Genomic DNA, 27,927 nt, shown 5'->3' with positions numbered 1-27,927 from the left:
TCATTAAAAAGGGGTGTCAATACGAACGGGAGCTCCCGACTAGAGCCTCTTACTTGTTTTATCATAAGTGCTTAATTTAAAATTTTGACTCAAATCGACAAAATAGCAACAAAATCGAAGTCGGTGCCAAAATCGAAACATTTTCGATGATTTTTTTTTAATATCACGGGTAATAGCTCCGCGCGGAGATATGACGTTCCAAAACGACATAACTCCCCGCGGAGATGTGACGTTCCAAAACGACAAAACTCCGCGCGGAGATATGACGTTCCAAAACGACATAGCTCCGCGCGAGGATATGACGTTCCAAAACGACATAACTCCCCGCGGAGATATGACGTTCCAAAACGACAAAACTCCGCGCGGAGATATGACGTTCCAAAACGACATAACTCCGCGCGGAGATATGACGTTCCAAAACGACATAACTCCTCGCGAGGATATGACGTTCCAAAACGACATAACTGCGCGCGGAGATATAACGTTCCAAAACGACATAGCTCCCCGCGAGGATATGACGTTCCAGAACGATATAACTCCCCGCGGAGATATGACGTTCCAAAACGACATAACTCCCCGCGGAGATATGGCGTTCCAAGACGACATAACTCCTCGCGAGGATATGACGTTTCAAAACGACATAACTCCTCGCGAGGATATGACGTTCCAAAACGACATAACTGCGCGCGGAGATATAACGTTCCAAAACGACATAACTCCCCGTGAGGATATGTCGTTCCAAAACGACATAACTCCCCGCGGAGATATGACGTTCCAAAACGACATAACTCCCCGTGAGGATATGTCGTTCCAAAACGACATAACTCCCCGCGAGGATATGACGTTCCAAAACGACATAACTGCGCGCGGAGATATGACGTTCCAAAACGACATAGCTCCGCGCGAGGATATGACGTTCCAAAACGACTTAGCTCCGCGCGGAGATATAACGTTCCAAAACGACATAACTCCCCGCGAGGATATGACGTTCCAAAACGACATAACTCCCCGCGAGGATATGACGTTCCAAAACGACATAACTCCACGCGGAGATATGACGTTCCAAAACGACATAACTCCCCGCGGAGATATGACGTTTCAAAACGACATAACTCCTCGCGAGGATATGACGTTCCAAAACGACATAACTGCGCGCGGAGATATAACGTTCCAAAACGACATAACTCCCCGTGAGGATATGTCGTTCCAAAACGACATAACTCCCCGCGGAGATATGACGTTCCAAAACGACATAACTCCCCGTGAGGATATGTCGTTCCAAAACGACATAACTCCCCGCGAGGATATGACGTTCCAAAACGACATAACTGCGCGCGGAGATATGACGTTCCAAAACGACATAGCTCCGCGCGAGGATATGACGTTCCAAAACGACATAGCTCCCCGCGGAGATATGACGTTCCAAAACGACATAACTCCTCGCGAGGATATGACGTTCCAAAACGACATAACTCCGCGCGGAGATATAACGTTCCAAAACGACATAACTCCGCGCGGAGATATGACGTTCCAAAACGACATAACTCCTCGCGAGGATATGACGTTCCAAAACGACATAACTCCGCGCGGAGATATAACGTTCCAAAACGACATAACTCCCCGCGGAGATATGACGTTCCAAAACGACATAACTCCCCGCGAGGATATGACGTTTCAAAACGACATAACTCCCCGCGAGGATATGACATTCCAAAACGACATAACTGCGCGCGGAGATATGACGTTCCAAAACGACATAACTCCCCGCGAGGATATGACGTTCCAAGACGACATAACTCCCCGCGGAGATATGACGTTCCAAAACGACATAACTCCCCGCGGAGATATGACGTTCCAAAACGACATAACTCCCCGCGAGGATATGACGTTCCAAAACGACATAACTCCCCGCGGAGAAATGACGTTCCAAAACGACATAACTCCCCGCCGAGATATGACGTTCCAAAACGACATAACTCCCCGCGAGGATATGACGTTCCAAAACGACATAACTCCGCGCGGAGATATGACGTTCCAAAACGACATAACTCCTCGCGAGGATATGACGTTCCAAAACGACATAACTCCCCGCGAGGATATGACGTTCCAAAACGACATAACTTCCCGCGGAGATATGACGTTCCAAAACGACATAACTCCCCGCGAGGATATGACGTTCCAAAACGACATAACTCCCCGCGAGGATATGACGTTCCAAAACGACATAACTGCGCGCGGAGATATGACGTTCCAAAACGACATAACTCCCCGCGAGGATATGACGTTCCAAGACGACATAACTCCCCGCGGAGATATGACGTTCCAAAACGACATAACTCCCCGCGGAGATATGACGTTCCAAAACGACATAACTCCCCGCGAGGATATGACGTTCCAAAACGACATAACTCCGCGCGGAGAAATGACGTTCCAAAACGACATAGCTCCCCGCGAGGATATGACGTTCCAAAACGACATAGCTCCCCGCGGAGATATGACGTTCCAAAACGACAAAACTCCGCGCGGAGATATGACGTTCCAAAACGACATATCTCCGCGCGGAGATATGACGTTCCAAAACGACATAACTCCCCGCGAGGATATGACGTTCCAAAACGACATAACTCCCCGCGGAGATATGACGTTCCAAAACGACATAACTCCCCGCGGTGATATGACGTTCCAAAACGACATAACTCCTCGCGAGGATATGACGTTCCAAAACGACATAACTCCACGCGGAGATATAACGTTCCAAAACGACATAACTCCCCGCGAGGATATGACGTTCCAAAACGACATAACTCCGCGCGGAGATATAACGTTCCAAAACGACAAAACTCCGCGCGGAGATATGACGTTCCAAAGCGACATAACTCCCCGCGGAGATATGACGTTCCAAAACGACATAACTCCCCGCGAGGATATGACGTTCCAAAACGACATAACTGCGCGCGGAGATATGACGTTCCAAAACGACATAACTCCCCGCGAGGATATGACGTTCCAAAACGACATAACTTCCCGCGGAGATATGACGTTCCAAAACGACATAACTCCCCGCGGAGATATGACGTTCCAAAACGACATAACTACGCGCGGAGATATAACGTTCCAAAACGACATAGCTCCCCGCGAGGATATGACGTTCCAAAACGACATAGCTCCCCGCGGAGATATGACGTTCCAAAACGACATAGCTCTCCGCGGAGATATTACGTTCCAAAACGACATAACTCCCCGCGAGGATATGACGTTCCAAAACGACATAACTCCGCGCGGAGATATAACGTTCCAAAACGACATAACTCCCCGCGGAGATATGACGTTCCAAAACGACATAACTCCGCGCGGAGTTATAACGTTCCAAAACGACATAACTCCCCGCGAGGATATGACGTTCCAAAACGACATAACTCCCCGCGGAGAAATGACGTTCCAAAACGACATAACTCCCCGCGAGGATATGACTTTCCAAAACGACATAATTCCCCGCGGAGATATGACGTTCCAAAACGACATAACTCCTCGCGAGGATATGACGTTCCAAAACGACATAACTCCTCGCGAGGATATGACGTTCCAAAACGACATAACTCCTCGCGAGGATATGACGTTCCAAAACGACATAGCTCCGCGCGGAGATATGACGTTCCAAAACGAAAGAACCACGACTACTTGTTTCAATCTAGCTAAGTAGGATTATTTTTTAAATTTTTAGTGAAGAATCCTTTTATTCTATTAAAACTAAAGCAAATTAAATAAAATAAATGCGCTCCTCGGTGTTTTGCCTAGTTTCATAAATTGAGGAGACAGTCGGTTTTTCCGAATTGAAGCGTGTCTATTTACTGAAATCCGATTCACAGCACATAAAAGATATAATTCTCGAGTTGGATAAGAATACACATATTTTAAATCAACAAACTGTTCAAAGGAAAACAGAATTTCAGAAATGTGGTTCCATCTGTCAACAGTCTTGGATTACAGCTAGTAAATAATGCTCAAATGATATTATATATATTTCTTAAATATTATATTTCAAATACATATTGGTTTGATATAAACCTACACTCCACTTGATAGTAAGCCACACGTGATCGAGTGAACTATTTACTCACCAAATAAAGTATCTAAGTAGTTCGCGTAATTGTGTGCGCCAGAAAAGTATGACTTCTTTGACAAGCCGATTTTATCTTAACTTTCTTGTTGCACTTTAATTGCAAAGTTGCATTTGTGACACAATTTATGGTAGCGCGATCGTGAAATGTTTTATTAAACATGTTTTATGCTTCACGGACATGCACTCGGCAGCCGGGCGCTGAGAACCGGGAACTGCACCTGACAATGCCTCAACCAGGGGCTATATAGAGAGCCTCTCAATAACTAAAGTATAAATATGATGCTTATATGAGGAGGGGACATTAGCATGCCGCATAAATTTGTTTAATTGAGCAAACACACAGGGGCTGCCGTCGCAGAGGTCTCTCTCTCCCTCTCTCTCCCTCTCCTATCGCTTTGGAAGGGCGGCAATTGGAATTTCTGGCATCGCGTTGCCACTGGGCATAAATTAGGCAGTCGGGCTCTGTCCTGTTTCAAGTGCCCGAAAACTGCAGCCACAACTTGGTTTTGCTTTCAGTGCGCGGCAATAGACTCTCTCTCCCTCTCTCTCTCTCTCTCTCTCTCTCTGTCTTTCTCTCGTGGTATCGCTTGAGATTTTCCTGGCACTTTCGGCATTCTCATGTTTAGTTTACTCTCTGTTCGTTTTCTCGGGAAAACCATAAAAAAGTGGCATGTGGAATGACAGCGACAAGTGATTTCTGAAGTCTGCAGCGCTCAGCCCTCGGCAGGGCATCCTCGAGGAAGTGTCTGCTATTTTATTATCGTTTTCTTGTGGTAGCTTAACAGGCACACACACACACACACACACACACACACACACTGAATATATGTATATACATATATCTTTCTCGTTTTTTGACTATTGCCTGCTGACGTCTCTTCGTCTTTGTCTGTTTCGTTGTCATTTCGAAAGTCAGAATCAAAAGACTCAAGCAACGAACTCGCATGGAAATTAAATAAACAGTTTGGATTTTGTAACAATCTAACGGGTAAGCAAACGCTTCACTCTTTTCTACGCATTTTTAATGGGCCCGCACTATTGTCCGAGTTTTGATTTATGGGCGGCAACATTAGCTAATCGAAATGTTGCATATACCGAATTAAAAAAAAAAACCAAACCCACTCAGACAAGGGAGGGCGGAGGGCGGAGGCAGCACTTGAAACGCGTGCGCGGCGTGCGAGAGGAGCTCTTCTCATTTTTTGGTAAATGCACAAACGCATCCTTTTCATGATTTATGCCCTTTAGTTGCGTGTCTGTTTTGGGTGCGGCATGCTGTGTGCTAATTTTAATGATTTTTAATGGGCAAATGTAATCAACGCCGGCAACCCCCGCCCCTAGATGCCAGACAGCGACAACCCCTACACAACAAAGGGTTGGCGTGGATTTCCTTTTCTTTTTTTATGTGTTTGGGTTGTTGTGATCATTTTAATTGACTTTGCGCACGAGCGCGCTCTGATCTCTATCGCGGACGCCCCATCCAAATGCCAGCCACTTCACAGAGACACCACCGACATTTGCCAGTCAGTCAATGGGTTTACCGAATCCGAGCACGGAAATGGACATTTAAGATGTGCATCATAAAAATCTCGAGCCGATTGCAGCTGTCAAAATAAGGAGACGCCTCCTGCCAAAGACGCTATCCTCGGTGGGAGGAGGAGTTCAATGCGCTGCATTATTAACTACAAATTTCGACGAATATTATGATTCGAGTCAAAATCGAGCCGAGACGTGCCTAGTCCCATTGCCCAGCAATCCGTGCAGCTCTCTTAACTCGCTCTTGACAAAACCCACCACCAAATGCGCAGAGCGGAGAGTAAATCCAGAGCGAATGCATTGCAATCGCTTTTCAGCGAGGGCAGATTCAGATGTTAATGAAACCTGACTGACAAAACTAAATAATTACTACTCATGTGTTTATCACTTAAAATTTTAATTTGAATTTAAATAAAATAAGGTTAATGTACTTGTATAAAGTTTAAGAATCTGCCAGAAACAAACGCAAAGAGATGTCTGCTTAGTTTTAGAATAACAGAACATGAAAAGAAAAACTAACAAACAACAACTTAAATACGATTCATCAGAGAAGCGGTCATAAAAGGCACATAAAAAAAAAAACAAGTTGAAGAAAGCACAACTTAGCTCATGCGAACCGTTTGCCATATTCGAGATGTAATAAATCATTTAAGAACTTCATTCTAGTCAACGCTAATGTAACAAATGTTTACAAAACTTTGCGCAGCGCAGTCTCAAGTATCTGTCGAAAGTCATGTTAATTAACATAGAACTTAACATTAAAATTAAAATCCGTTTCGATTTCTCGCCTATTTACTGCCCGGGGTCAAATTGCTTTAAAAATAATGTTGCCTAGTGAAAGTTTCGAAAGGTAATTTTTTTGTTCATATATCTACACGCCGCCGACTAAATACCCTTGCATTGATCAATCCTATTATAAAATGATCTAAGCCAAGCGAAGTCGAACCAAGCTCTTACAAATAAACTTTAAGACTTGCCCTCGCACTGGCGCAGTCGCTGTTGCTGCCGCTGCTGCTGTTGACGCCGCTGTCACTGTCGCTACCGCTGCTGCTGCTGTTGCTGCTGCTGCTGAGCACGTTCAGTGCTCAAGTAGCCGCCGTGTCAGTCACAACGTTGCGCTCACTCTCTCTTCTCGCCGTTCGCTTCCCACTTTTCGTCTCTCGCCAAGATCTTGCGTGTTGTTCTGCGCCTGCGCAACTGCGAAAGGAGCTGCGGGAACTGCAGTCGGCGTATTTGGTTTTTAGTGCCGTTTGTTTATTTTGTCGTTCTCGTCCGAGTGTAAATTTCCTGTTCGGGTCGCGGAGGGAAACGGAAATGCAGCGAAAAGGAAATCAAACGTTTGACAAACGGAAACTGAATTGTGCGCGAGTGCGCGCGCGTTGAGAAATAAATTGAATCAAAGCAAAAACGGCAATAATTTGCGGGCCAACATTTCCACTGAAAGCCAAGACAACAACTTTTCACGAATAATAACAATAATAGTAAATAATAGTGATTCGTTTTAGCGACGGTCTCGGGCCGCGGCATCGCATCTAATGCCAACAATAGCCGCTCGCATTGATTTATGGCCCAAGTGTAAATAATCGCAGCCAAGCCGCACGAAATGAATTGAAACGAAACTAAATGAATTCAATTGAAATGAAATTCGTAAATTGATGCGCATTCGGACACATTCGCAACTGGCATTAACAGCACAACAAAGGCAATTCTGAGCCGCATCGACTAAACATTACTTTGTGGTAAGTGCAACAATTAACTTAGATTTGTGACCTACAACTGGCCATTACTCGAGTCATTCGCGAGTGTACTCATTGGGCGAGCAAAGGTTAAGTCATTCGATGATGGCTTTGTCGCTTCTGAGGGGAACTTCGCTGCACACTCTCTGTACGATTACATACAGTGCAGCTTGCCTAAAGGCGCGCCCCTGTGATGCAATGATGTGGCACAATATGCGAGCCACTCCTCCTCATCTACACAATAGTTGCTCACAAAACGATTATGCAATGTTGCAATGTTCTTCGGCTAAAGATTTGCAAAGCAACGAGATCTTGACTTTAAATTGCCGTGCACGTTCGCATTTTGGGTAAAAACTATTACGAAACAGCTGTCGGCCAAGTTTTTGTTCTGCTTTTGAGCGTCGTCTTTTAAACAAAAGACTTGCCCAAGTTGGTCTAAAAGTAGTTGGCTTATCATAACAAAAGAATTGCCTTTCGCAATCAAGAAAGAAAACTGTTAAGAGCTTATACAAAAATAATTTACGAGGCTCACGACTATTAAAACGCGATTTGAATTTCTGATGCCTTTCTGTATAGTAATTAAAAGCCAGGCTACATCGATTCCATAACAACTCGTGGGCAATAGCGCATTCATTTGCCGCAAAATCAAATCAAAACAATTCAATTCAAACGGAATTCTAATGATATTTCTAGTCAATCTGCCCTTGGCCCCCGTGCGAGTAGCTGCAGTAGCTCGAATCCGACTCAGCTATATAATTACATATGATTTTCTGCGGTTGACTCACAGCCAGTCGTCAGGTAATTGCTGAACAATTGTTCAACAGTGGCAGGTATTCGAGTGTCTGCTTCTCTCGCTGGTGTCATTAATTCTAAGAGTCTGGATCTGGCTCTCCGTCTTGCATTTGAATGACAATTGAGGCGACCAGGCCAGACCAGGTAACTGGCCCGAACGGTATGGAAATTCGAATAAAGGGCCAAGCAAACAACCCTTTGGGCCCCTACCGAGCAGGATGTTAGACCCGTGGGCGATTAACATATTTTCAGATTCTTCTGTTGACTTTGTCGTATTTGTTTTTCGTTTGCTTCTTTGTTTCTTGTCTCTTTGTGCCCAATCAGCGGTTTTTTTTTTTCGAGTGGGGCATTGATTTACATAGCGTAAATCTCCATATGAATAGTTGTTGGCTCTGTCTAGACAGAGATGCAACTGCGAGTCGTTGTATCTGATCTTTCGAATGGAAAGCAGAGTTAACGAGCTCAACCTTCTCGCTGGGTCGGAAACAGTTTTAGTTTCACTTTCAACAACAATTAAATTCACACTCAGCACAATCTTATTTTAAGATTTCGCTTCGATTGTGCGAATGGATATTTCCGATCATTGGACAGGCCGCTGAAAGATCAACAACAATTCGCGCTTTCGTTTCGATTGATGACAGCCAATCGATTCATTCAAATACAAATGCATACTATCTAATAGCTAATAGCTAGTATGTACCAGCTACGTTTATAAACTTTCTAGAGTATCTGGAGAATTGATTTGCATAAGTGATTTGCCAGCACAACTTTCACGCGACCCAAATGACATTCTAGCTGAACCCATTGCCACTAATTGTGCGCTGAAATTATGGCTAATTATCAACAGAGTCAAGTACGCGCACACGGCTAAACCAGCTGCCAAGTGTTCACAACAACTCGCAGATACACAACAGCAGCAGCTACAGATACAGATACACATATCTCTCTCTCCCTATCTCTCTCTACACACAGATCTCTTGCGGCCACTCAAAGTCAAAGTTGAAGCTGATGCTGAAGAAATGCTAATGCAGAAACACAAAACTTAAAAGAAACAAAACGTATTTGTGTCAAGTCTATTAACTAATTTCTGTAATACTCTTCTCAGTTCCACAGTTACTCATTTTCTTTTTGGCCATTTCTGAGCGTCTTGTCGCTGGTCCATTTGCTGGCCATGTGCTCCGCTCAGCCTCTATTAAGGTGATTATTTTATCAATGTCGCCTTTGTTGCCATTGTCATTGTTGTTGCTGTGAAACACTTGTGCACATACCAGAGCACAAATTGTCAACTGTGTTTAGAGTTGTGCTAATTTGTGTGTGTCCCACACGCTCAGATACACACACAATTCATTTGCCCATATAAATTACGTGTATAAAAAGCGCACGAGCTGAAACCAAAACTGTGCCAAAGGCATTCGTCAGATACCATCGTTCATCGAGTACTCAAACTTAAGTGCCTGTACCCGTATTTATCAGAGGGCAGCTGTTCGGAAATTCCAAGCCCGGGTAGGCAAATGTTTATGTTTTTAAAACACACACACCATTGCATATAATAGCATTGTTCCCAATCTATATAATTATGACTCGTTAATAGTGTTCAAAATAAATACAAATACAAAAGAAATTCTCGAGAAAGCATGTTTTTCTTATTAAACCAGTTGTTCAGTAATTTATTTGATTCAAAATTTATTAAACTAGAGACATTAACGTATTTTTTTTATTTAAAAATATAAAAAAAACGATTTGCACGAGTTTTTCGAGTTGCCTCCTGTGAGGATTGAACTCACGACCCCTGGTTTACAAGACCAGTGCTCTGCCACTGAGCTAAAGAGGCGCATGCCAACATGTTGTCTGATTAGCAACAACACTTACGCCAACAGAATGCTTCTTAACAGAATGCTGGAAATGTTAACAGCGTGTGTTAACAGATATTGTACGGTTAACAGGGAAATGTAAAAAGAAGCAGTGACTAACAGCGCTATCTAACAGAGACTGTTTAATTTGCATTCACTGGCGCGTCATAAACAAGCTTTGATTTAAATGTTTTTACCTCTTTATACCGACTGCCTGTATTAGAAAACAAAACAGGTGTCATCTCCATTTAAGTAATTGTCGAGAATTATTTGCATGGCTTGTACGGCAGCACACACACACACACAAATTGTGGGCGCACTGAGCTCATCTCGAAACAATTTGTAGGTGCGCTTACAATAAAAAAGTCAAATATATAAATGAGTTTATTTGTAAGTTTCTGTATAAGCAGTTTGTCTACAAGCAACATACTGACAGACGACGACGGCGACGGGTGGGTAACACCTCCTTCAATCACAAAACGCGTTTCAAATTGGACATTTTATACGTGGGGGACTGACGTCTCCACAAACATTTCAGCTAAGCAACAACAACAACAACAACAACAACAACAATAATAACGCAACTTTATAAATATTATATGCATTGTGTGTGTGTTTTTCAAATTGAATTGCCTTTTGAATTCGTGCATTTAATTTGCATAAAAAGCTCATTACAATTTTCGTTCAGTGCAAAGCTCAGCAGTGCGTGGGAAGCCTGGAAGTTTGGAAGCTGGCGATCTAGCGATTGGAGCTTTTCACTTTGCTGCGCACAGGCCGTGCCGTGCCATAAAAGTAATTTATTTATGTAATTGTCAACTGATAGCGATCAGCCATCGCTTCAAGCCATATTTATGGGCAAAGAGAGCAGATCCGCTGAGGCGTTTAATTGCTTCGTTTTTCCAGCAAACGCCAGCCCATATAGACATCATCCACAACATGGGCAAACGCAACAAGCACTGAACAGGCCGCTCTTCCAATTAGAATTTATATCCATTATCAGCATGGTTGCCACTTGGAAAGAAAAAATAGTTTGTACCAGAGATCGCAGTGTACCAAATCGCACGAAAAAGTACCATTTTAAAGGAAATCAAGTTTTTCAATATATAAAATTTGCACTAAATATTTAGAAATACCAAATCAAGGGTACATAAAATAGGTACCATTGTTTATTAAAGTATGACTTTTGGTACATTTGGAAATGGTGATTGTCATCTCTTCTGGGCATTTGTCTAACCCACGAGAACTTGTCACTCGATTGTGACACCAATTTTGAGACTTGTGACCATTTCGGAGGTCATTTTCGGGCAAAGTCAAAGCCAGCGACAAGCTTGAGTTAAAGAGCCGTCGATAGACCGGAATCTACGGTCAACTCAGCAACGAGTTTCTTTCACCTTGCAGATGTCCCAGTTGCTTGACCAGCGCGTCGACATCGTCCGCGGCCGAATGCAATTTGTGTGTATTTCAACATAAATTTAACAGTACATTTGCAACTAGTTCTTGTTCTTGGATATTACAGGCTATTCAACTGCTGAACTGTTCCACTAACACCTGTCCCGCCCCTCGCACCAAGTGCCAAAACACGGGTAGATGTATATATATATTTTTTTTGTCAAGTTTCTGTTTCACTGTTGACTAACACCGGAAACTGGCTGCCGCTTCACGGCGTCCAAGCTAAATGAAATTATTAAAGCGAGGGCCGTTCAGTAAGTTGAAATTGTGATCTATTAGATATAATTTCGTTCTATTAAGTTCTCGTGGATTCACCCTCGTAGGCAGTTCGGTGGACGACGGCGACCGTCGTTTGGTAATTATCAGGCAGAGGCATAAATAAGTACAACTCTAGCTATTTCTCGTGGTTCTTCTGGTCTTGGGTTTGGTCGTGGTCTTCGTCCCGCTTCAGCGGTCTCAACGCCCCGTCAGCGCCCACACGCCCCCAGTTTTTTGCCTGGGAAACAGTCGCCGTTGCCGTCTTGACTTATGGCCATGTCTTGTTGCACTTGTTCTTATTGAATTGCGGACAGAGCCCTGCAGGCTGGACACGCAAATTGTGGCATTATGCGAGCATATTATGGCCATACTTCTTTCTATATGCACATGGTTGAACGATCTTCACGGTTGAGTGCAAAAGTTCTTGTTGCCCTGCCTGTCTGCCTGTCTGTCTCTCACGCTGCAACTGACACTGCAACAATTTGGAAGCCCTTGGAGACTTGCAGGGCCACAATTTGCACAAATTGTTTCATTTCGGTTGTGGGATAATCTATTCTTGATGAATGATCTGTACTCGGTCTGCCCGCTCGGCGACGCTCTAATTTGGAGGTCTCTCTGAGCTGATCGCCGGAGTCATAATTAAGCATTAATGCTAAATTAGATTAATGATGGGCCCACATTAGAGTCTCGAACAAAACAATGGACTCCATTGCGACTAGAACGTATCGTGTAGTTCCTGAATCTCTCTGTCTACCTGTCTGTCTGTCTGTCTGTCTACCTGTGCCCAACACGCAAACCGAAGCCAACACACAGATAAGAACCATAGCCGACATGCTGATGAAGTTCTAAGCTGAATTTGCGGCAACGATGCCAGCATGGTAATTAGTCTGGGAGACTAATGACTGCCTTGTTTCATCATGAAGCCAAGGAAGTTCACTCAAAATAGCACAATGTCAAAGTGATGTTATATACAGAGAACAAGCAAACACAGGTGCGAGTACTCGAGTCGCAGGTGTTCGCACACCATCAACATTGCCACAAAGCGTCGCAGAAGCCAAGCAAACCGAAGGTCTCCGCAAAAATCTGTGCGAATTCAAGATAATGCCAAGCACGATTATGGATTGGTATTAATATTAGTAGCTCGGCTTAGTATTTAGCATGCAGACCAAAATTAAATTTATGCTAAAGCATGCACAAGGGCTCGATGCAGGGGTTCAGGGTCTCTAAAAAATGTCAATTTTGGTTGCAAATAAATAAATTAATAAATGTTGAGCTCATCTGCAAAATTTAAAATTTATGAAAATATTTATTAATTTATCACGACATAGTGCAGTGTTGACAACCCCTCAAAATTTACATTTGGCACAGCTTATTTAATAATATATATATTTTAATACATGTATATTTTATATTATTATATATTGTATTTTTAAGAAGCTAACAATTCACTGCACTTTCAAGAACATAATTCGCCATAGACAAGGACAGAAAACTTAGGCAGCATTTGTAAGATACATTTCTGAGATACATTTGTGTGTCACAGCATCTATGACAAACCGTGAATGCGACTCTTTGTTTCTTGTGCGCTTTGAGAGGCAGAGGAAAAAACACAAAACAACAAGTGAAAAGCACAAAGGCAACAGTTGCCGCCGCATTAGGTAATGCGATCTATGCAGACAGCCAGCGGCAGCATCATCTTGCTATGTTCATAGCTGTATCTGTATCTTTTTGTGTGTGTGTATCTTGTGCGTGCGTGTGTTTGAGTCTTTGTGTGTGTTTGAGTGTGTGTCGCTAGGCAAATCTGCATATCGAATGCATATCTTTGTTTTGCGGCTGCCAGACAAAGACTCGAGTGTGCTGCTGTGTACACTGTGCGCATCCATGAGTACGATATGTATCTGCAGCGCAGAAAGTGCGTGTTGCCGTCAGTTGCAGTTGCATTTGTTGCTGTTGTTGGCGTCGTAACGGCACATCGCTATTGGCTTTCGGCTTTCAGCGCATTTGCATGTCATTAAAGAGATTCTTTCTAGTTGCTCGTAAAAGAAGCGTCATGATATAAGCACTTTAATACCCATTCACGTTCATTGAGAACGGACAAAAAATGCAAGCATAGCCGACAGCTAATTAAACTAACTCTCAACGAGACGCGCTACAAAACTGTAACATGCCAAAGAATCTGAGATCGACGAACCGAAAATAGCTGACTGGGATACGAGGACCCAAGACCTCAGACCCCAGACCCCAGACCCAAGACCGAAGACAACCTCAACTGCCTGTGGCTGGCAATTGTTTTTGCGCAGCGATGCGGAACGCAAATTAAACTGACTTTGAAGTGGCAGCACTTGGGCTTTGGGGCTGTCAACTTGCGGCAATCTTCAAGTCAGGCGGCTGAGAAGTTCAGAGGGCACGAAGATAGTCAAGGCAAACGATCCTAAACTCTGTTTCTCTCTTTGCAGACAAAGCCCAAAGATCCGTCGGAACATGGACACCGGAAGTGTGGTTAGCGAGCCGATTTCCGCGCATCATCGCGCCTTTGCCAAGCAGAAATCGGCGTCAATGGTAAGTTCACGCCCAGTTCAAGTTGTGTAAACATATGCCCATATAATTATGGTTGGGTGCACGTAGCGCCCTATTGTCTAGTTCGATTATGCAAGTGTGCAGCTAATTAGCTTCAGGCACGCGCAATATACAAATATCAGCATCAGTTGCTTTACATAATTTCACGCTAGAAAGTTGTCGAAAATGAAATTCACAAATCAAAATACAGGTGTACGAGGCCAACATGCAACGCGATCAAAAATTATGCCTGGCCAAAGATGAAAACTGCAAAATCCAAAGCCAGCTCCAACAATTTATAGCTATTAATTGTTAATGCATCGTAATGCATTTTTAAGCAACACTTTCTCGACGCCAACCGATTCCGACAAATCTTGCTGCATGCCTCACAGCTATTCATTTAGTGCTGAAGAAGATGAAACGTAAAAAAAAAACAAACAAAACAAATTTCCCAACGAATTTCCACAAAATATAAATGCGAATTTTTTCATTCAGCAAGTCATTATTCAAATATTCGTCTAAGTGTTCAAAATAACAAACGGCAAATAAATAAAACTCTGTCTAAGAAAAATGTTAAATGCTTACAGAAACTGTTAATTGATTTGGCTACATTTAACCAAGAATCAAAAAAATATTTAACATGGCAGCTGTTATGTTGTCACGTAACAGAACATTAAACTAAGCAGTCGAAAGCAGTGCAGAGCAGTGCCAAGCAGTAATAAGAGTAAAAACTACACCACAAAACAGTTTTTGGTTAAACTAATTTTATGTTCTTACCGATATGATATATATATTTTAAAAATAGACACATAATACTTTAATCTTAAGTGTAGCCTCAGTGGAATGTTGCAATGTGTTTTATAGGCATTTATGTGACACCTACGGTATCAAACGTATTTTGATGTCTAAAGTGAAAAAACAAATGCACCTGTAGGCGTCTTTAAAGCCATAAAAGCAGACTTATATTACAAATAGATAACACAGCTATATCCGCCAACTGTTAACGTAAAACAGCAACATATTGTTGACTTTCCATATAAGAGACTAAAATGCGTTTCTTTGCAATTTGATAAAAAATAAATAATATAAATAAATGGTTGGGCTGTCATCCACAAAACTATAAATAACAACTGTAAAACACTTCTATTGAACGACTTTCACTCAAACCGAAATGATGGAAAGTAAGAGTTATTTACGCGTATTTTTGGATGCTTAGCACTGATGAGGCCCGTTAACTGGGCGGCCCATTCGTCATAAGAAACTATTTGTAATATGTACCTTACAATTACGTGCATATGTCAATGAACTTTCGAACTTCAGAGTATTAGATACAAACTCAAATGTTGATCGAATAGAAGCTGCCAATTAGCGTTATCTATGTATATAATATAACGTTTCCTAAATTACCACCCCGAGCAGAAATTCACACCCTTTATAACGCTCATATCCTTCTTTTAAATACGGTCAATTAATTTCTTCCACAAAATTACACCAATTTTTTCTCAGCTGCGGTTCAAAGTTGCAACTGTTGAGTAATGAGGAAAAGTGTATTTATGAGCTAGCGAAGTCAGAAAAAAAAGGATCATCGCACCAGAAAGTTCTCACGCTCAGACTGGACAATGTCCGGTCCGGTCATATATTTAGTATAAAATGCTCGAACAACTTCCGTGCAGCCCAAAAACATTGCAAGATAAGGGTTAAATCATTTGCTTTCATTTGCTTTGCATTCAATTGAAGGGTGCGTCATATTCGGTGCATTCGGTGGTTGTTCTTTGAGTGCATTCGAGAGCCGATGTAACGGCCGCTTCGGGCGCTTCAACTTGCAATGTTAGCTTCGTCGTTCAGTTTTGCTGTCGCTTGGCACGTACTCGCAACCGAAAGCTTTCATTGCGTCATTGGCAACAGGTTAGCGAGCTTTGACGCATAAAAGCTCGACGCCACTTGACAAAGCTTTCAGTTGACGAAAGAGCGTACGCGTGCCAACAGCTGTTGGTTTCGACAGCTTTCCTATTTGTCGTGCAATTTGTTTGTAACTCGTCCAATTTGATAGAAATGTTTGTAAACGAATGCTTATTTGTTGTGCGCTGAAAGTGTTTAACATTGTAGAATCTGCTGTAATCGCAACAGCTATGCTGTGAATGCAACAGATAACATAGAATGTTGAAGGCAAAACACATTCACATGTATGTTTATATGTACATACACACATTGCTTAATTAGCGATTCATTAACTGGAATCAGCCATAAATCCACATAGCAACGTTTGCAAACATTTCGCTAATATATTTATACTGTTCAATATACACATGTGCTTATCTATACACATAACAGAAGTAAACACACGAAGATTTTCGCAATAACAGCGCGACCGGCACAACAACAGCCAGCAAAAGCTCTAAGCGTCAGTTTAGACCCTCGCACACGCGCACACACACACGCGCACACACACATATACGCAACGGTAGTTAATTTTAATCGGCTGTAAACCCCACCCCACACCACCCCCTCGCGCTATATCGCACACTCATCGACCAAGCTCCAATAAAATGAGAATCGCAGGCGTCAGTCTGTTTTCAGCTTTCGCTCGGCTACCTTCTCTGATTCGCGTAAGTGCACCTGTACCGACCCCAGTTTCCGGGCACATCAAAAGCTTCTGCGCACCTGTTTCATCACGATTGCTGCACAGCCAATCAGCCGCAATGAGTCTGCCGGAGCGTAAGCCGTTCACGCCGGATTTCTTCTTTCGGCAGGTGCGTGATGGCATTGTGTGAAATAATTGCGTTGCAGTGGCTGACACAAAGTGTTTCCAACAGTTGTTCGACACGGAGAGCAGCACGTATAGCTATCTGCTGGCGGATGTGGGCACCAGGGAGGCCGTCATCATTGATCCCGTGCTGGAGCAGGCCAAGCGCGACGCGCAGCTCGTAAAAGATCTCGGCTTCAAGCTGAAATACGCCAGTAAGTGAGCGGTGTGAGGGGGCGCATGTACCGTGAGCGGCTGACCACAAAACCCGTTCGAACTCTTCAGTTAACACGCACATGCACGCGGATCACATAACGGGCAGCGGCTGGCTGCGTCAGCTGACGGGCTGCCAGTCGGTGATCGCAGCGGCGAGCGGCGCCAAGGCGGATCGCCACATCGAGGAGGGCGATCGCATCGAGTTCGGACGCCACGCGATAGATACGCTGGCCACACCTGGCCACACCAACGGCTGCATGAGCTACGTGATCAACGAGCAGGGCTGCATCTTCACGGGCGACACGCTGCTGATTCGCGGCTGCGGACGCACCGACTTCCAGGAGGGCAGCTCGAAGAGCCTCTATGAGAATGTGCACGCCAAGATCTTTAGCCTGCCGGACAACTATCGCATCTATCCGGCGCACGACTACAAGTAAGTTAGAAATTGCCATGTGCATTTGCCAGCCGGATAATGCTTTGCTTCTGCCGCTGCAGAGGTCAGCTCGAGAGCAGCGTATGGGAGGAGAAGCGCTACAACCCGCGACTGACCAAGACTATCGATGAGTTCATCAAGATCATGGAAAACCTAAATTTGCCCTATCCCAAGAAAATCGGTATGCATTAAGAATTGATGATTGGCTTCCACTGAAAACTCATTCGTGTGCCTTGCAGATGCTTCGCTGCCCGCGAATCGGGAGTGCGGCGTATACGACATACCCAAGGAGTAGAAACTGCAAGGGACTTTAGATATACACATGGTTATATATACCGACCCTTCAAGGGGAAATGGCTCAAAACACACCTCGGATTACGTCTTATACCTTGACTGCAATATCCCCACATACTTTATATATACATATAACTTTTAAATACCTCTGAAAAATATATTTGTATACATAAATATATATTATATATACAATATATATGAAAGCATAAATAAATATTTGAAAATGGATTACGTAATGGACTTTAAGTTAAAGCTCAATCAAAACAAATAGATTCTATGATTCACCTGAATTATTTACTTCCCACTTAGATATGACAATTATTGTCCAATTATTTAAGTTCTACTTTAAATTGCGTGCTGTCTATAAAAAAGAAATTGTGCTTTCCATTTAAATGTCGTCAGTCTATTTTATAATTAATGTACATTCAAATGTTTTTGATTAACCCGAAACAGTTAGGAATAGAGTATTGATTTTGAGTACCACGTTTTAGGTCGCACTCCCCCATCTAGCATTAAATCGTTATCACGAGAGGCCCTTATCAAATATTTATAATAACAGCTACGAATGCGCGACTGTCGAAAAGAGTTCGAGTGACATTTTTTTTGGGTGTGTCTCTTTGAGTGTCGCCTTCAGCATTCACATTTAATTTAATCGATATTAATTATAATAACTACACACATTTTTATGTTCCTCAAATGTATGTTCCTTAAATAAAAAGGAACATTAACAAACTCTTTTCAGCTCTCCCAGGAGCTCAGGTTTACGACCCTCGCGCCTTCGCTTATTCCTCGGCAAATTCTAGTTTTAATGTGCAAATAGTTTATTTACCATTTGTTAATCATATTAAACTTTAGCTAACATTGTTAATATAAACATCCTTTTAACTAATTTTTAAATTAACAAAAGCCGTTCTTTTAATAAACATATATTTATAACTGATCTCCTTTGCAGACTATACTCAATCCCAAGAGCTGCGCCAGCTCGGCCAAGTACAGTCTGCACTCGACGGCGGCGGCGGCGGGCGACAGCAGCCACGAGACGCAGCTGCAGCTGAACAGTGCCGCCTCGCATTGCTCCACAACGGGAAGGCGACGCAAGGGCGGCTCTCTGGGCGGCACGCTCTCCTCGCGCTCCACACGCAGCGAGTCGAAGGAGTTGCGGTCCGCCTTGCAGGATCGCGAGGCCGTCATACAGAACCTGCGCATCCAGCTGTGTCTGGGCAAGCTGCCACGGCCCAGTGGCCCGCCATTGGATGAGTCGGAGAAGCCGGCGGCAGAGCATAAGCTGAACCGCCTCAAGGCCGAGGCGGAGAACAAGCGCATCAAAATCAAGAACCTGAAGAGCGCCCTGGAGAAGCTGGACATCACAGAGTAAGTGCCTCCACAGTGTTATTCCACCATCTGCACATTGCTGACTGCGGTCTTTCACTTTGCGTAGCAACATCGACATACGCATTCGCCAGGCGGAACTGGAGTATGCGCTGGGTCGCGAAGAGCTGCAGATGCTCTCGATCGTGGAGGAGGCGCGTGCCCTGCAGGCGCGCCTGGAGAAATCAAAGCCGGAGGCGCAAACACTCTACAACATCATCAGCTCGGGCGTCACACTGAGCCTGCATGCCGTGCACGCCACCTCGGGACGTTGGGCGGCCCAGCAGAGGCCCGATCAGCCGGGCTTCTTTGTGGAGTGGGCCCTGGAGGGAGACGGGCTGTACAAGGGTGATCGCATACTGGAGATCAATGGGCGGCTGGTGACCAGCAAGACCAAAGAGGAGCTGCAGAAGCATGTGGGCAACTCGGGCAAGTGCCAGATGGTCGTGCTGCGCAAGAAGTCCGTGCCGATACCCCAAAAGCAGCTTGACCAGGAGAAGGAGAACAACATGCGTCTGCAGCATCGCATCTCCTACCTGGAGGAGCAGGTGCGGGAACTGCAAACAGTTAAGGAGCAGCAAAAGCTCCAATCACAGCAGCCGCAGCAACAGAAGCAACAATTGCCAGCAGCGACAACACAGTCCAACAACGCACATGTGACCAGCATAAGCATATCCTCGCCACCGTCGCCCTCCACTCCGCCGGACAAGCCGCTGATCTTCCAGCGCGGCAACTACATCACCACGCTTGTTGGGGGCAAGCCCATTGAGCTGGTGGGCGACGAGCTGCCGCCGGCGCATGTCACCAAGACGCTGATCAAGGAGAACACGCACATTGATCTGCGCGAACGCCTGCCCCATCCCCATCTCTATTCCATGCCGTCCAAGTCGCTGTCCGCCTCCAAGATATCCATCAACAGCGACTCAGCCTACATGCAGCAGCAGAAACGGGAGAAGGAGCGCCAGCGCGAGCGACACGAGCGCCACAGGGAAAGAGACAGGGACAGAGAACGGCCACGAGATGCACTGCAGCAGCAGCAGCAGCTGCACAGGGAGCATCTGATGAGCGCGCATGCACGCAGCGTGGAGCATCTCAATCAGTGCAACGGGTAAGACCAACTAGTATACTATGCTTCCACACTAACTAACGAAGCAAACATTCTTTCCGAACCCAGCCTGGAACGACGACGCGACACCCCGCGCCAAAGCGAGGCCCAGACCATGCGCTCGCGTCTGCCCAGCGACATGCGCAGCGTGAAGTCCCTCGACTTTGACAGCGAGAACGAGTCGAAGCCGACAACGGGTTCCTGCACCGTACGACCCACGCCCCCAAAGAAGCCGTTGCGCCTGTCACTGCAGCGCGCCCAGAGCCTGCAGACGGTGGAGCTGAATCCCTGTGCCGAGCACGACCGCAAGCGGCCCATGAAACGGGTTCACCACAACAGCAGCGCCAGCGGCGGCTCCTCGCCCAGCGACGAGGGCCAGGGCCACGGATCGGCACCGAGTGCGGAGCTCATCGAGAACTGCAGTCCCATGCACACAGCCTCGCTGGGCCGGCACAAACTCATCTGAGGCTCGGACCTTAATTGGAATCCCATCTGGATTTAGGTTACAAACTGGAGAAAGAGCTGCTTCGCAGCGGACTTCCCAGCAGGCGGACATGTGCAAAACTAAACCCTAATTAAAATTACGAAATTTGTCGAATACGTAGAATTCCACATTTACCTGCAGCTATTAAAATAAATATAACTATGTACCTACCAGATATCATTATTAAGGCCTGGCTTCCATTTCGCGTTTGCTTTATTATCGCCAACTTGGATGAATCGGAAGATTGTTTGCGAACTCGATTAGCACAATTTTCAACCCGATAGATATTTATTTATTTACGAATTATTTACTTTTCAAAATAAAAGAAAACTATTTTGATAACATATTATTATCAAATATTCATAATTTCAAAGGTGACTTTGCAAAAGATTATGTGACGTGTTCGTAAATCTGTCTTACATAGAAAATTAGGTCATTTTTGAAAATGAACCCGAAAGTACGGATATTTTCTGCACGCCGTTGATTAAATACCCTTGCAGACATTTACCTTACAGATATGTTAAAAAAATGTTTGTAAAATTGAATATTTAACCATGCAAAAACCGATTTTCCTATAGTTAATATAGTCGTGTGTTCTCCAAAAGATTTAACTCATATATAAGCAGCGTAGTTAAACGAACAATTAATAAGATATCTTAAAAAAAAAACAAAGTGTTTTTTCGAAGATTCTAAGTTTTGTATCGATCGTGCCTACAATAGACAGACGGACAGCTGCAAGAAATCGGCTTATATTATATGAGAAAAGCACAAAATTGGTGTCTCTTCTCTATTATCAATATTTTGGATATATTATAGATATGGATAGCATTTTGTGAATGGTTTGGTCGAATATATTTTACAGTTTAGTATCTGGTCCGAGATCGACGTGTCCGACAGACAGACAAACCGACCTGAGCTCAATTGACTCGACTCGTCGCCTTGATCAAGAATATGTATATCTATATATATCAGTATATATTATAAGCTTGGATTTCTGCGAATCCAATTAAGTCTTATCCAAATTATGCGTTTAAATAGGTTTTTATTATTCTAAGCTATGTTCCCATAGCAAAAGGAATTTAGTAGATCGGACCTGAGAGCACGATCATTTCGCCTCATTCATAAAGCATGGCCAAATGATAAGTATTTGAACGGAACTCACGTAGTTGTGTTTTACAGCACATGTATAATTTCTGAATATTTTCATAAATATTAATTTAAGAATTACAGCACCTCTTAAATATGACAATGCACATTTGAGATCTGATAGCCCGAAGAGAAGTCGAGAAAACAGATAAGCTAAGAGAGCCCTTAACTGTAAGCTGTGTAAGCGAGCGAGCACGTGTGTAGCTGCAAGAGACAGAGCGAGAGAGTAAACGCAAGCATGGCCGGACGAAGATAACGATAGCGCACGATCGTTGTTCGTGTCTTGCCACCCACGACGTCGGCGTCGACGTCGGCGTTGGCGTCGGCGTCACAATCTCGCATTAAAGCTCAGGTACGCAGCCAACTTGCGCTGGCAATGCCAAAGCTAAAATCAGTTGTTTCGCAGGTCTTCAAGCAAACGCAACGCTGCACTTCAATTAAAGCGGTGAATTTAGTATAGCTGTGAATCAGTTTACAATTAACTAATAAATACAAAGAGAACAAGCAACAGCTGCAAACTAGGTAAGCGCACACAACACAATTAAAACTAAATAAATTTCCACAAAATAACTTTTAATAACTGCACCTGGTTATAAATGCGCAAGAGCATTTGCTTCGAACGTTTAACGAAAAGAACACTTCTGAAAATTCGATTTATAATTGTTCACTGAAACAATAATCAAAACCAGTTTTCGCAGAGCTGCATACGCAGTTTAAACAGTACAGAGAATACCTCAATTTTCGCGTTCATTGGTCCGCCCTTGTGTGGGTTACTGTAACCTGTTATACGGATATACATATATCTACATAAATACATGTGTGTATATGTGGATCCCGAAAGTAGCAGCTTAAAGAACAAGCACGAGTCAAGCAAAGCTGCAGTCGATCTGCCGCTGCTTTGCTTTAACGGTTCTCTTGCACCCGAATTCGAGAAAATACCGTATAAGCGAAACATATATTGTTTACAATATGATATGCACACATAAGACGAATGCTCTTCCGATCTTATCTGTCCGGCAGTTGACATCAGTCTTGCAGTTTGTTAGTTAGTTAAAATATAAACATTTTACTGTGTGCTAATTGGGGTTTGGAAATACAGCATATCCATTGTATTGTCTAAATAACAACAAGTCGGAAAGAGCTGGGAACTGAGATTTCCTATGTGAACAATCATCTGAAATTCAGGGTCACTTCAGTTGCCTATCAACATGCATAGTATACGCTAATTGTGCATCACTATTTAGCATGTTGGGATAGCGGCATTTAGCGATAGCTATAGATATACCAATTTTGCATAGTTAAATTTATCCGTTCGATTGAGCATTTTATGAGAGAAAAGTTGAAGAGACACATCTAAATTCAAAAGGTGTTAATTCGCTCACATAATATTAAAATTTGTAATGTGACAATTGGTTTAGTGACTTCTACTAAGTATTTTTTATTAGACTAATTCAGTCTACGATATACAAAAGCCGGAAAGATATAAACGACAACATGTGCGATAATATTTCAAGCAGCCCCCTGATCATTTTATGCAGGCTCTCGTATCAACTGCTCATTTGATTTGCTCGAAGCTTAAACTCGTTGCGAATTTTAGCGAGTGTTGTATTATAGTGCGTAAGTCGTTTTATATAGGGTCAATTGAGTTTGAAGTAGTTCATGCTGATGATTAGGGGCTGCCGCAGGTGACTTGCAAATCGTTGACAACCGATTGATTAGAGCTACAGTAGTTACTGGCTAGTGGCAACGAAACGGAGAGTGGTCAGCAAACGTTTTAGCTCATTAATTTTTCATTAATCATTGTTGACATTTTTGTTAGGCCCAGCCACCCTAATAATACCTATTCGATACACACGACAATTGGCCGAGAATTTAAGTGAATAGCATTCAGAAATTAGGTGCTGTGTAGAACGCACTCAGTGCTCAGGTACAGCTAGACTAAAAAACAACTTATCTTATCCGTGAGAATATTGATTTGCGTGCCAACAACGAGATTGAAGTCCGGGCAAATAACTTCTGAACGTGCAACCCAGTTGAAGTGGCAAGTATTGGCTGCGCATATGCTCCAGAGCGGGCCGTGATAAGCCCTAGATAAACGAGAATTATCAAATATTTATTTGCTTATGAATGTGTCAAGCCATAAACCATACACATCTCCTACGTTTCATTAAGTAATGAACAGTCATAAATTAATTGAGAAGTGCGTACAAAAAGAGATTGTTGATTGGCCTTCGACGGCAACGGCAACGGCAACTTGTTGGCCATCCGCACTTAACCCTGTGAAAAAGGCTATATTCATTTGCTTGTACATAGAATAAACATACTAAATATATTAGTGCATGACCCACAAATCGTATCGTAAATCGAGGTTAGGCGCTTCAATTCCGCACACACGGCAATGCAACATTTCCGAGCTCACAAACAGCTGATGGCGCTTTCATAGAGATGTGCGCTCTCAAATAAATAACAGTACTTATAATTTCCAAAAATCGAATATATGCCAATTATATAGTTGCATTCCTTTGAATACAAGATTCATAACAAGCTACAAATATTTCCCATGCACATGTGTCAAGTTAAATAATTTTCAAATAGTCACGTTTTCATTCAACATTCTTAACATTTCTGAATAAATAAATAAAAAATATATATTTGTACCCAACACGCTTTAACTTAACTTGTCCGTATTCAGATTGTAATTTTAAAATAACAAATAAATAAGTTCAAATTTTTTTTTTAAGTTTACAATATCACAGAATAGAAAATATAACAGCCGCTCAGGGAAAATCTAATTCAACCAAGTACATACAAATTTTTACATATTATATTATATATTTTCAAGAATAAGCCAATTGTCGTTTGGCAACCAGAACTAGGTCTGGGTCTTGCCAGTTTCCTGAAGCCTTCGACTTAGTCAAGTATAGATATTTATATATTATAATTTTATAGCAGTGATCGCGTTCCCTGCAGTGATCTGATATATATAGAGATCATCTCTGAATTAAGTATTTCCAAAAAGCCGGATGACTTTGTATATGCTCGTGTGTTTGCCAGTAATCAGAGTGCGCTCGTCTCTCAATTGAATAAAAACTAGCGGCAAGTTAAGGCGGCATGTGGGTGGGGGGGCGGCACGGTCAAGCATAGATCAAGGTAGCGCTGTCAGACCTGGGTTATCTGACGTAACTGCAAATGAGATATGCGAGTGTTTTGTGTGTTTGTGTACTTAGCATAGTCCCATTCGAGGGTTTCTTCTAATGCCAATCTTATCTTGCAGCCCAAAATGTTTCATCTTCTGACCATCACCTTGGCCCTCTGCGCCACACTGAGCGCCGGTGCACAGACGGTAAGTGCAAGCAAATAAATAAGCAATACATAGAGTTAATTTTTATAATTCTACCAATCGTGCTTAGCGCAACACGCCCATGGAGGCGATTGCCTATTTGACCGGGCCCTTGCAGTCGGACAACACGCAGGTGAAGGGCAACGTGACCTTCATCCAGAACGACTGCGGCCAGAGCGTCCATGTGCGCATACAGCTGGAGAACGTGATGGAGGGCAAGCATGGCTTCCACATTCACGAGAAGGGAGATCTGAGCAACGGTTGCACCAGCCTGGGCGGACACTACAATCCCGACAAGGTGGACCATGGCGCACCGCATCACGAGGTGCGTCACGTCGGCGATCTGGGCAACATTGAGGTGAACGCCAGCCGGACCATCGACATCACCTACACGGACTCGGTTATCAGCCTAAACGGCCAGCGTACAATTATTGGACGCAGTGTGGTGCTGCACGAGTTGGAGGACGATCTGGGCCTGGGCAACCACACGGACTCCAAAAAGACGGGCAATGCGGGCGGCCGTATTGGTGCGTACTTGAATATACTTCTCGTCCGAATCGAAATACTTATAAATACCCTTTCTCTTTGCAGCCTGCGGTGTTATTGGCATTAAGTAAATATCCGAGCAATTCGTAAATGAACTCAATTGATGTCTCTTTATAAAAAAAAATAACTTCTCTAATTTGTGTCAGCTAATAAACTATTGTGTTCTTACCACTGTACTCTCTGTAATGCTAACTGTAAAATTAACTAAAACTGTTATACACACGCTCTCTCATCATTCGCCACATTTGTTATACATACATTCACATATTGAATGACTGGCTATATCCGGCTTACTCCCTCTCAGTAGCTGTATCTGTGCATGTGTGTGTATGCATGTGTGTCTGTGCCTGTCATTAATATTATTGTAGGCCTAAATAAACGTCTATTGCTGAGTTTGTGGCTTGAAGGGTGGCTCTGCGCTTTGTATTTTATGTACTTATATTGATACTAACTTGATTAGGCTCTAGAATGTTCCATGCTAATGAAAAGCCATCCAATTCGTCTAATTGTGTTTGCTTAACCTGTGATCGAAGCCAGCTAACAGTTCATCTAGTTCATTCATTAGCCACATTCACATTCCACACCATTTCCACACACTCTCAACTTCATGTGCCTCAATCTGCTCCACTTTCTGCTGGGCCTGCTTTTGTTTTTGCAGCACGCTTGCCTCATACTACGAACAGCCGACAGCACAACAACCACCTGAACAACAACAACAAGAACAACAACAATTACTTCAAGCATCCGCATTGCACAGAACTCGTCATCGAGCAAATCAGCCCACATTTTACGTGCCGCACGATCAGCCTCACGATCATGTTATATATCCACTTCTGCGACATCCCTATCCATACGCATATCCGTACTATCTGTGAATTGTGTTTGTGTTCAGTCCAGTCCCGCACCCCTCTCCATTGGCCGATACACTCGTGTCCTAACCACATAACTCTACTTATAGGTCGGATGTGGACGAATGGCCCTGCCGCGACAACGGTGCCGGAACACTGGGTCAATCCCTGTCCATTGTGGCATTCGTAGTCGGTCTGCTCATTGCGCGCGGACTGTGAAGGGGCGGCATGTGACGAAGCAATACTACATAATGATAACTAATCCGCACTCATATCGTATTCCATACAGTACTTAAATGTTTTTCAAATACTCCCCATTGCATCAAGAGCACACAGTCCAAGGACCTACTAAACTGCTTGTATATCGCCTGAGAAGTTCATTGGAAATAAAATCGAAATTGTTATGCCATATATAAAGAAAAGAACTCTAACTTCATTTTGGGCACACTCGTGACCCATAAACATTGCCAAATTCCACAGCACAGCCGAGATTTCTGCGACCCGATAAGATGGAGCCAGCAGGAGCCCAAGAAAATTGCCAAGCACCATCGGACATTTGTGTCCTGGACAAAACACAAAGAGGCCAACACGCAACATTAAAATCAACCCAAGCCTTGTGACAGCAACCCCCCAGCCGCAACCCGCACGGATGATGACAGAGCTTGGCATGCTTCTAGGTGCCAACTCTTGAATTCCAGCGTACTTTAATTATTCGCACAGTCTGGTATTTATTTCATGAATAGCATTTATAACTTTCGCTTCGTTATTCACATGAAATCACGCAATTTATTTAGTATTATGACGTCGGCGGGTCGATTACCCAGTAATAAACCCGTTTATATTGCCTGATATATTGCGCTTAGGTAAACATTTATTTGTTCAACTGTAGCACAGAAGTTAACTATCTTTCTTAAAAGAGGAGACGGCCTTCCAAACTGATTAAGTTCCAATTAATAGATTGTTTAAGGTATTCCCATATATGTTTTTTAGCTATCATTTCATGTCAATCAACTAAATAAAAGGGTATTGGACTGAGTAATACAATCCAGAGTATGCGTATAAGCTTATGGGCAACCCTCGCAAATAGTTTGCGGTGTCACACAGTTGAAC

General features: G+C 43.5%; 4 protein-coding genes and 1 non-coding gene across 9 annotated transcripts in view; 3 read left to right on the top strand and 2 right to left on the bottom strand.

The window, feature by feature from the left end:
• The window catches only part of Smyd4-3 (SET and MYND domain containing, class 4, member 3), a 34,234-nt gene extending 12,966 nt beyond the window's left edge, over positions 1–21,268 (bottom strand). Inside the window, exon 1 of the mRNA XM_015173787.3 lies at positions 21,109–21,268. The gene's annotated coding sequence lies outside the window, so the exon portion shown is untranslated. The remainder of the gene's footprint in view (positions 1–21,108) is intronic.
• sprt (PDZ domain-containing protein sprite) lies at positions 6,733–21,117 on the top strand. 2 transcript variants are annotated; one of them, XM_002050105.4, is made up of 5 exons: positions 6,733–7,392; positions 14,195–14,297; positions 18,933–19,351; positions 19,419–20,456; positions 20,523–21,117. In XM_002050105.4, the coding sequence occupies exons 2-5, from the start codon at positions 14,220–14,222 to the stop codon at positions 20,917–20,919; spliced, it is 1,932 nt and encodes a 643-aa protein (XP_002050141.2). In that variant the 5' UTR covers positions 6,733–7,392; positions 14,195–14,219; the 3' UTR covers positions 20,920–21,117. The 2 variants fall into 2 exon arrangements, with proteins under 2 accessions (XP_002050141.2, XP_070065734.1); XM_070209633.1 differs by lacking the exons at positions 6,733–7,392; positions 14,195–14,297 and adding exons at positions 16,336–16,477; positions 16,626–16,755.
• Positions 9,941–10,012, bottom strand: TRNAT-UGU (transfer RNA threonine (anticodon UGU)). Its single transcript has one exon. It is a non-coding gene; the product is annotated as a tRNA-Thr (tRNA).
• LOC26531904 (persulfide dioxygenase ETHE1, mitochondrial) lies at positions 16,750–18,208 on the top strand. Its single transcript, XM_015174893.3, has 5 exons — positions 16,750–17,044; positions 17,108–17,252; positions 17,323–17,686; positions 17,749–17,867; positions 17,926–18,208. The coding sequence occupies exons 1-5, from the start codon at positions 16,841–16,843 to the stop codon at positions 17,979–17,981; spliced, it is 888 nt and encodes a 295-aa protein (XP_015030379.1). The 5' UTR covers positions 16,750–16,840; the 3' UTR covers positions 17,982–18,208.
• A 1,176-nt stretch (positions 21,269–22,444) lies between the features above and the next one.
• Sod3 (Superoxide dismutase 3) lies at positions 22,445–27,340 on the top strand. Of its 4 annotated transcripts, XM_070209800.1 has the most exons (6): positions 22,445–22,528; positions 25,358–25,426; positions 25,494–25,950; positions 26,015–26,036; positions 26,628–26,849; positions 26,928–27,242. In XM_070209800.1, exons 1-5 carry the CDS (start codon positions 22,460–22,462, stop codon positions 26,842–26,844), a joined length of 834 nt encoding a protein of 277 aa, XP_070065901.1. In that variant the 5' UTR covers positions 22,445–22,459; the 3' UTR covers positions 26,845–26,849; positions 26,928–27,242. The 4 variants fall into 4 exon arrangements, with proteins under 4 accessions (XP_070065901.1, XP_070065903.1, XP_070065902.1 ...); XM_070209802.1 differs by lacking the exons at positions 26,628–26,849; positions 26,928–27,242 and adding an exon at positions 27,298–27,340; XM_070209801.1 differs by lacking the exon at positions 26,628–26,849.
• Positions 27,341–27,927: the final 587 nt, after the last annotated feature.

The sequence above is a fragment of the Drosophila virilis genome, chromosome 5 (genome assembly GCF_030788295.1).
Source record: "Drosophila virilis strain 15010-1051.87 chromosome 5, Dvir_AGI_RSII-ME, whole genome shotgun sequence".
NCBI lineage: Eukaryota > Metazoa > Arthropoda > Insecta > Diptera > Drosophilidae > Drosophila > Drosophila virilis.
This window is presented reverse-complemented; position numbering and strand designations above follow the sequence as displayed.

What these genes read in the sequence shown, in the direction of transcription:
- sprt (XM_070209633.1), top strand. Translation starts at nt 16,452, where the DNA reads ATGTTGAAGGCAAAACACATTCACAT. An exon ending in ACACACACATATACGCAACG is followed by an intron (nt 16,756 to 18,932) that starts GTAGTTAATTTT and finishes TCTCCTTTGCAG; the next exon opens with ACTATACTCAATCCCAAGAG. An exon ending in GAGAAGCTGGACATCACAGA is followed by an intron (nt 19,352 to 19,418) that starts GTAAGTGCCTCC and finishes CACTTTGCGTAG; the next exon opens with CAACATCGACATACGCATTC.
- LOC26531904 (XM_015174893.3), top strand. Translation starts at nt 16,841, where the DNA reads ATGAGAATCGCAGGCGTCAGTCTGTTTTCAGCTTTCGCTCGGCTACCT. An exon ending in CTTCAAGCTGAAATACGCCA is followed by an intron (nt 17,253 to 17,322) that starts GTAAGTGAGCGG and finishes CGAACTCTTCAG; the next exon opens with TTAACACGCACATGCACGCG. An exon ending in TATCCGGCGCACGACTACAA is followed by an intron (nt 17,687 to 17,748) that starts GTAAGTTAGAAA and finishes CTGCCGCTGCAG; the next exon opens with AGGTCAGCTCGAGAGCAGCG.
- Sod3 (XM_070209800.1), top strand. Translation starts at nt 22,460, where the DNA reads ATGCCAAAGCTAAAATCAGTTGTTTCGCAGGTCTTCAAGCAAACGCAA. An exon ending in GCTGCACTTCAATTAAAGCG is followed by an intron (nt 22,529 to 25,357) that starts GTGAATTTAGTA and finishes CTTATCTTGCAG; the next exon opens with CCCAAAATGTTTCATCTTCT. An exon ending in CAATGCGGGCGGCCGTATTG is followed by an intron (nt 25,951 to 26,014) that starts GTGCGTACTTGA and finishes TTCTCTTTGCAG; the next exon opens with CCTGCGGTGTTATTGGCATT.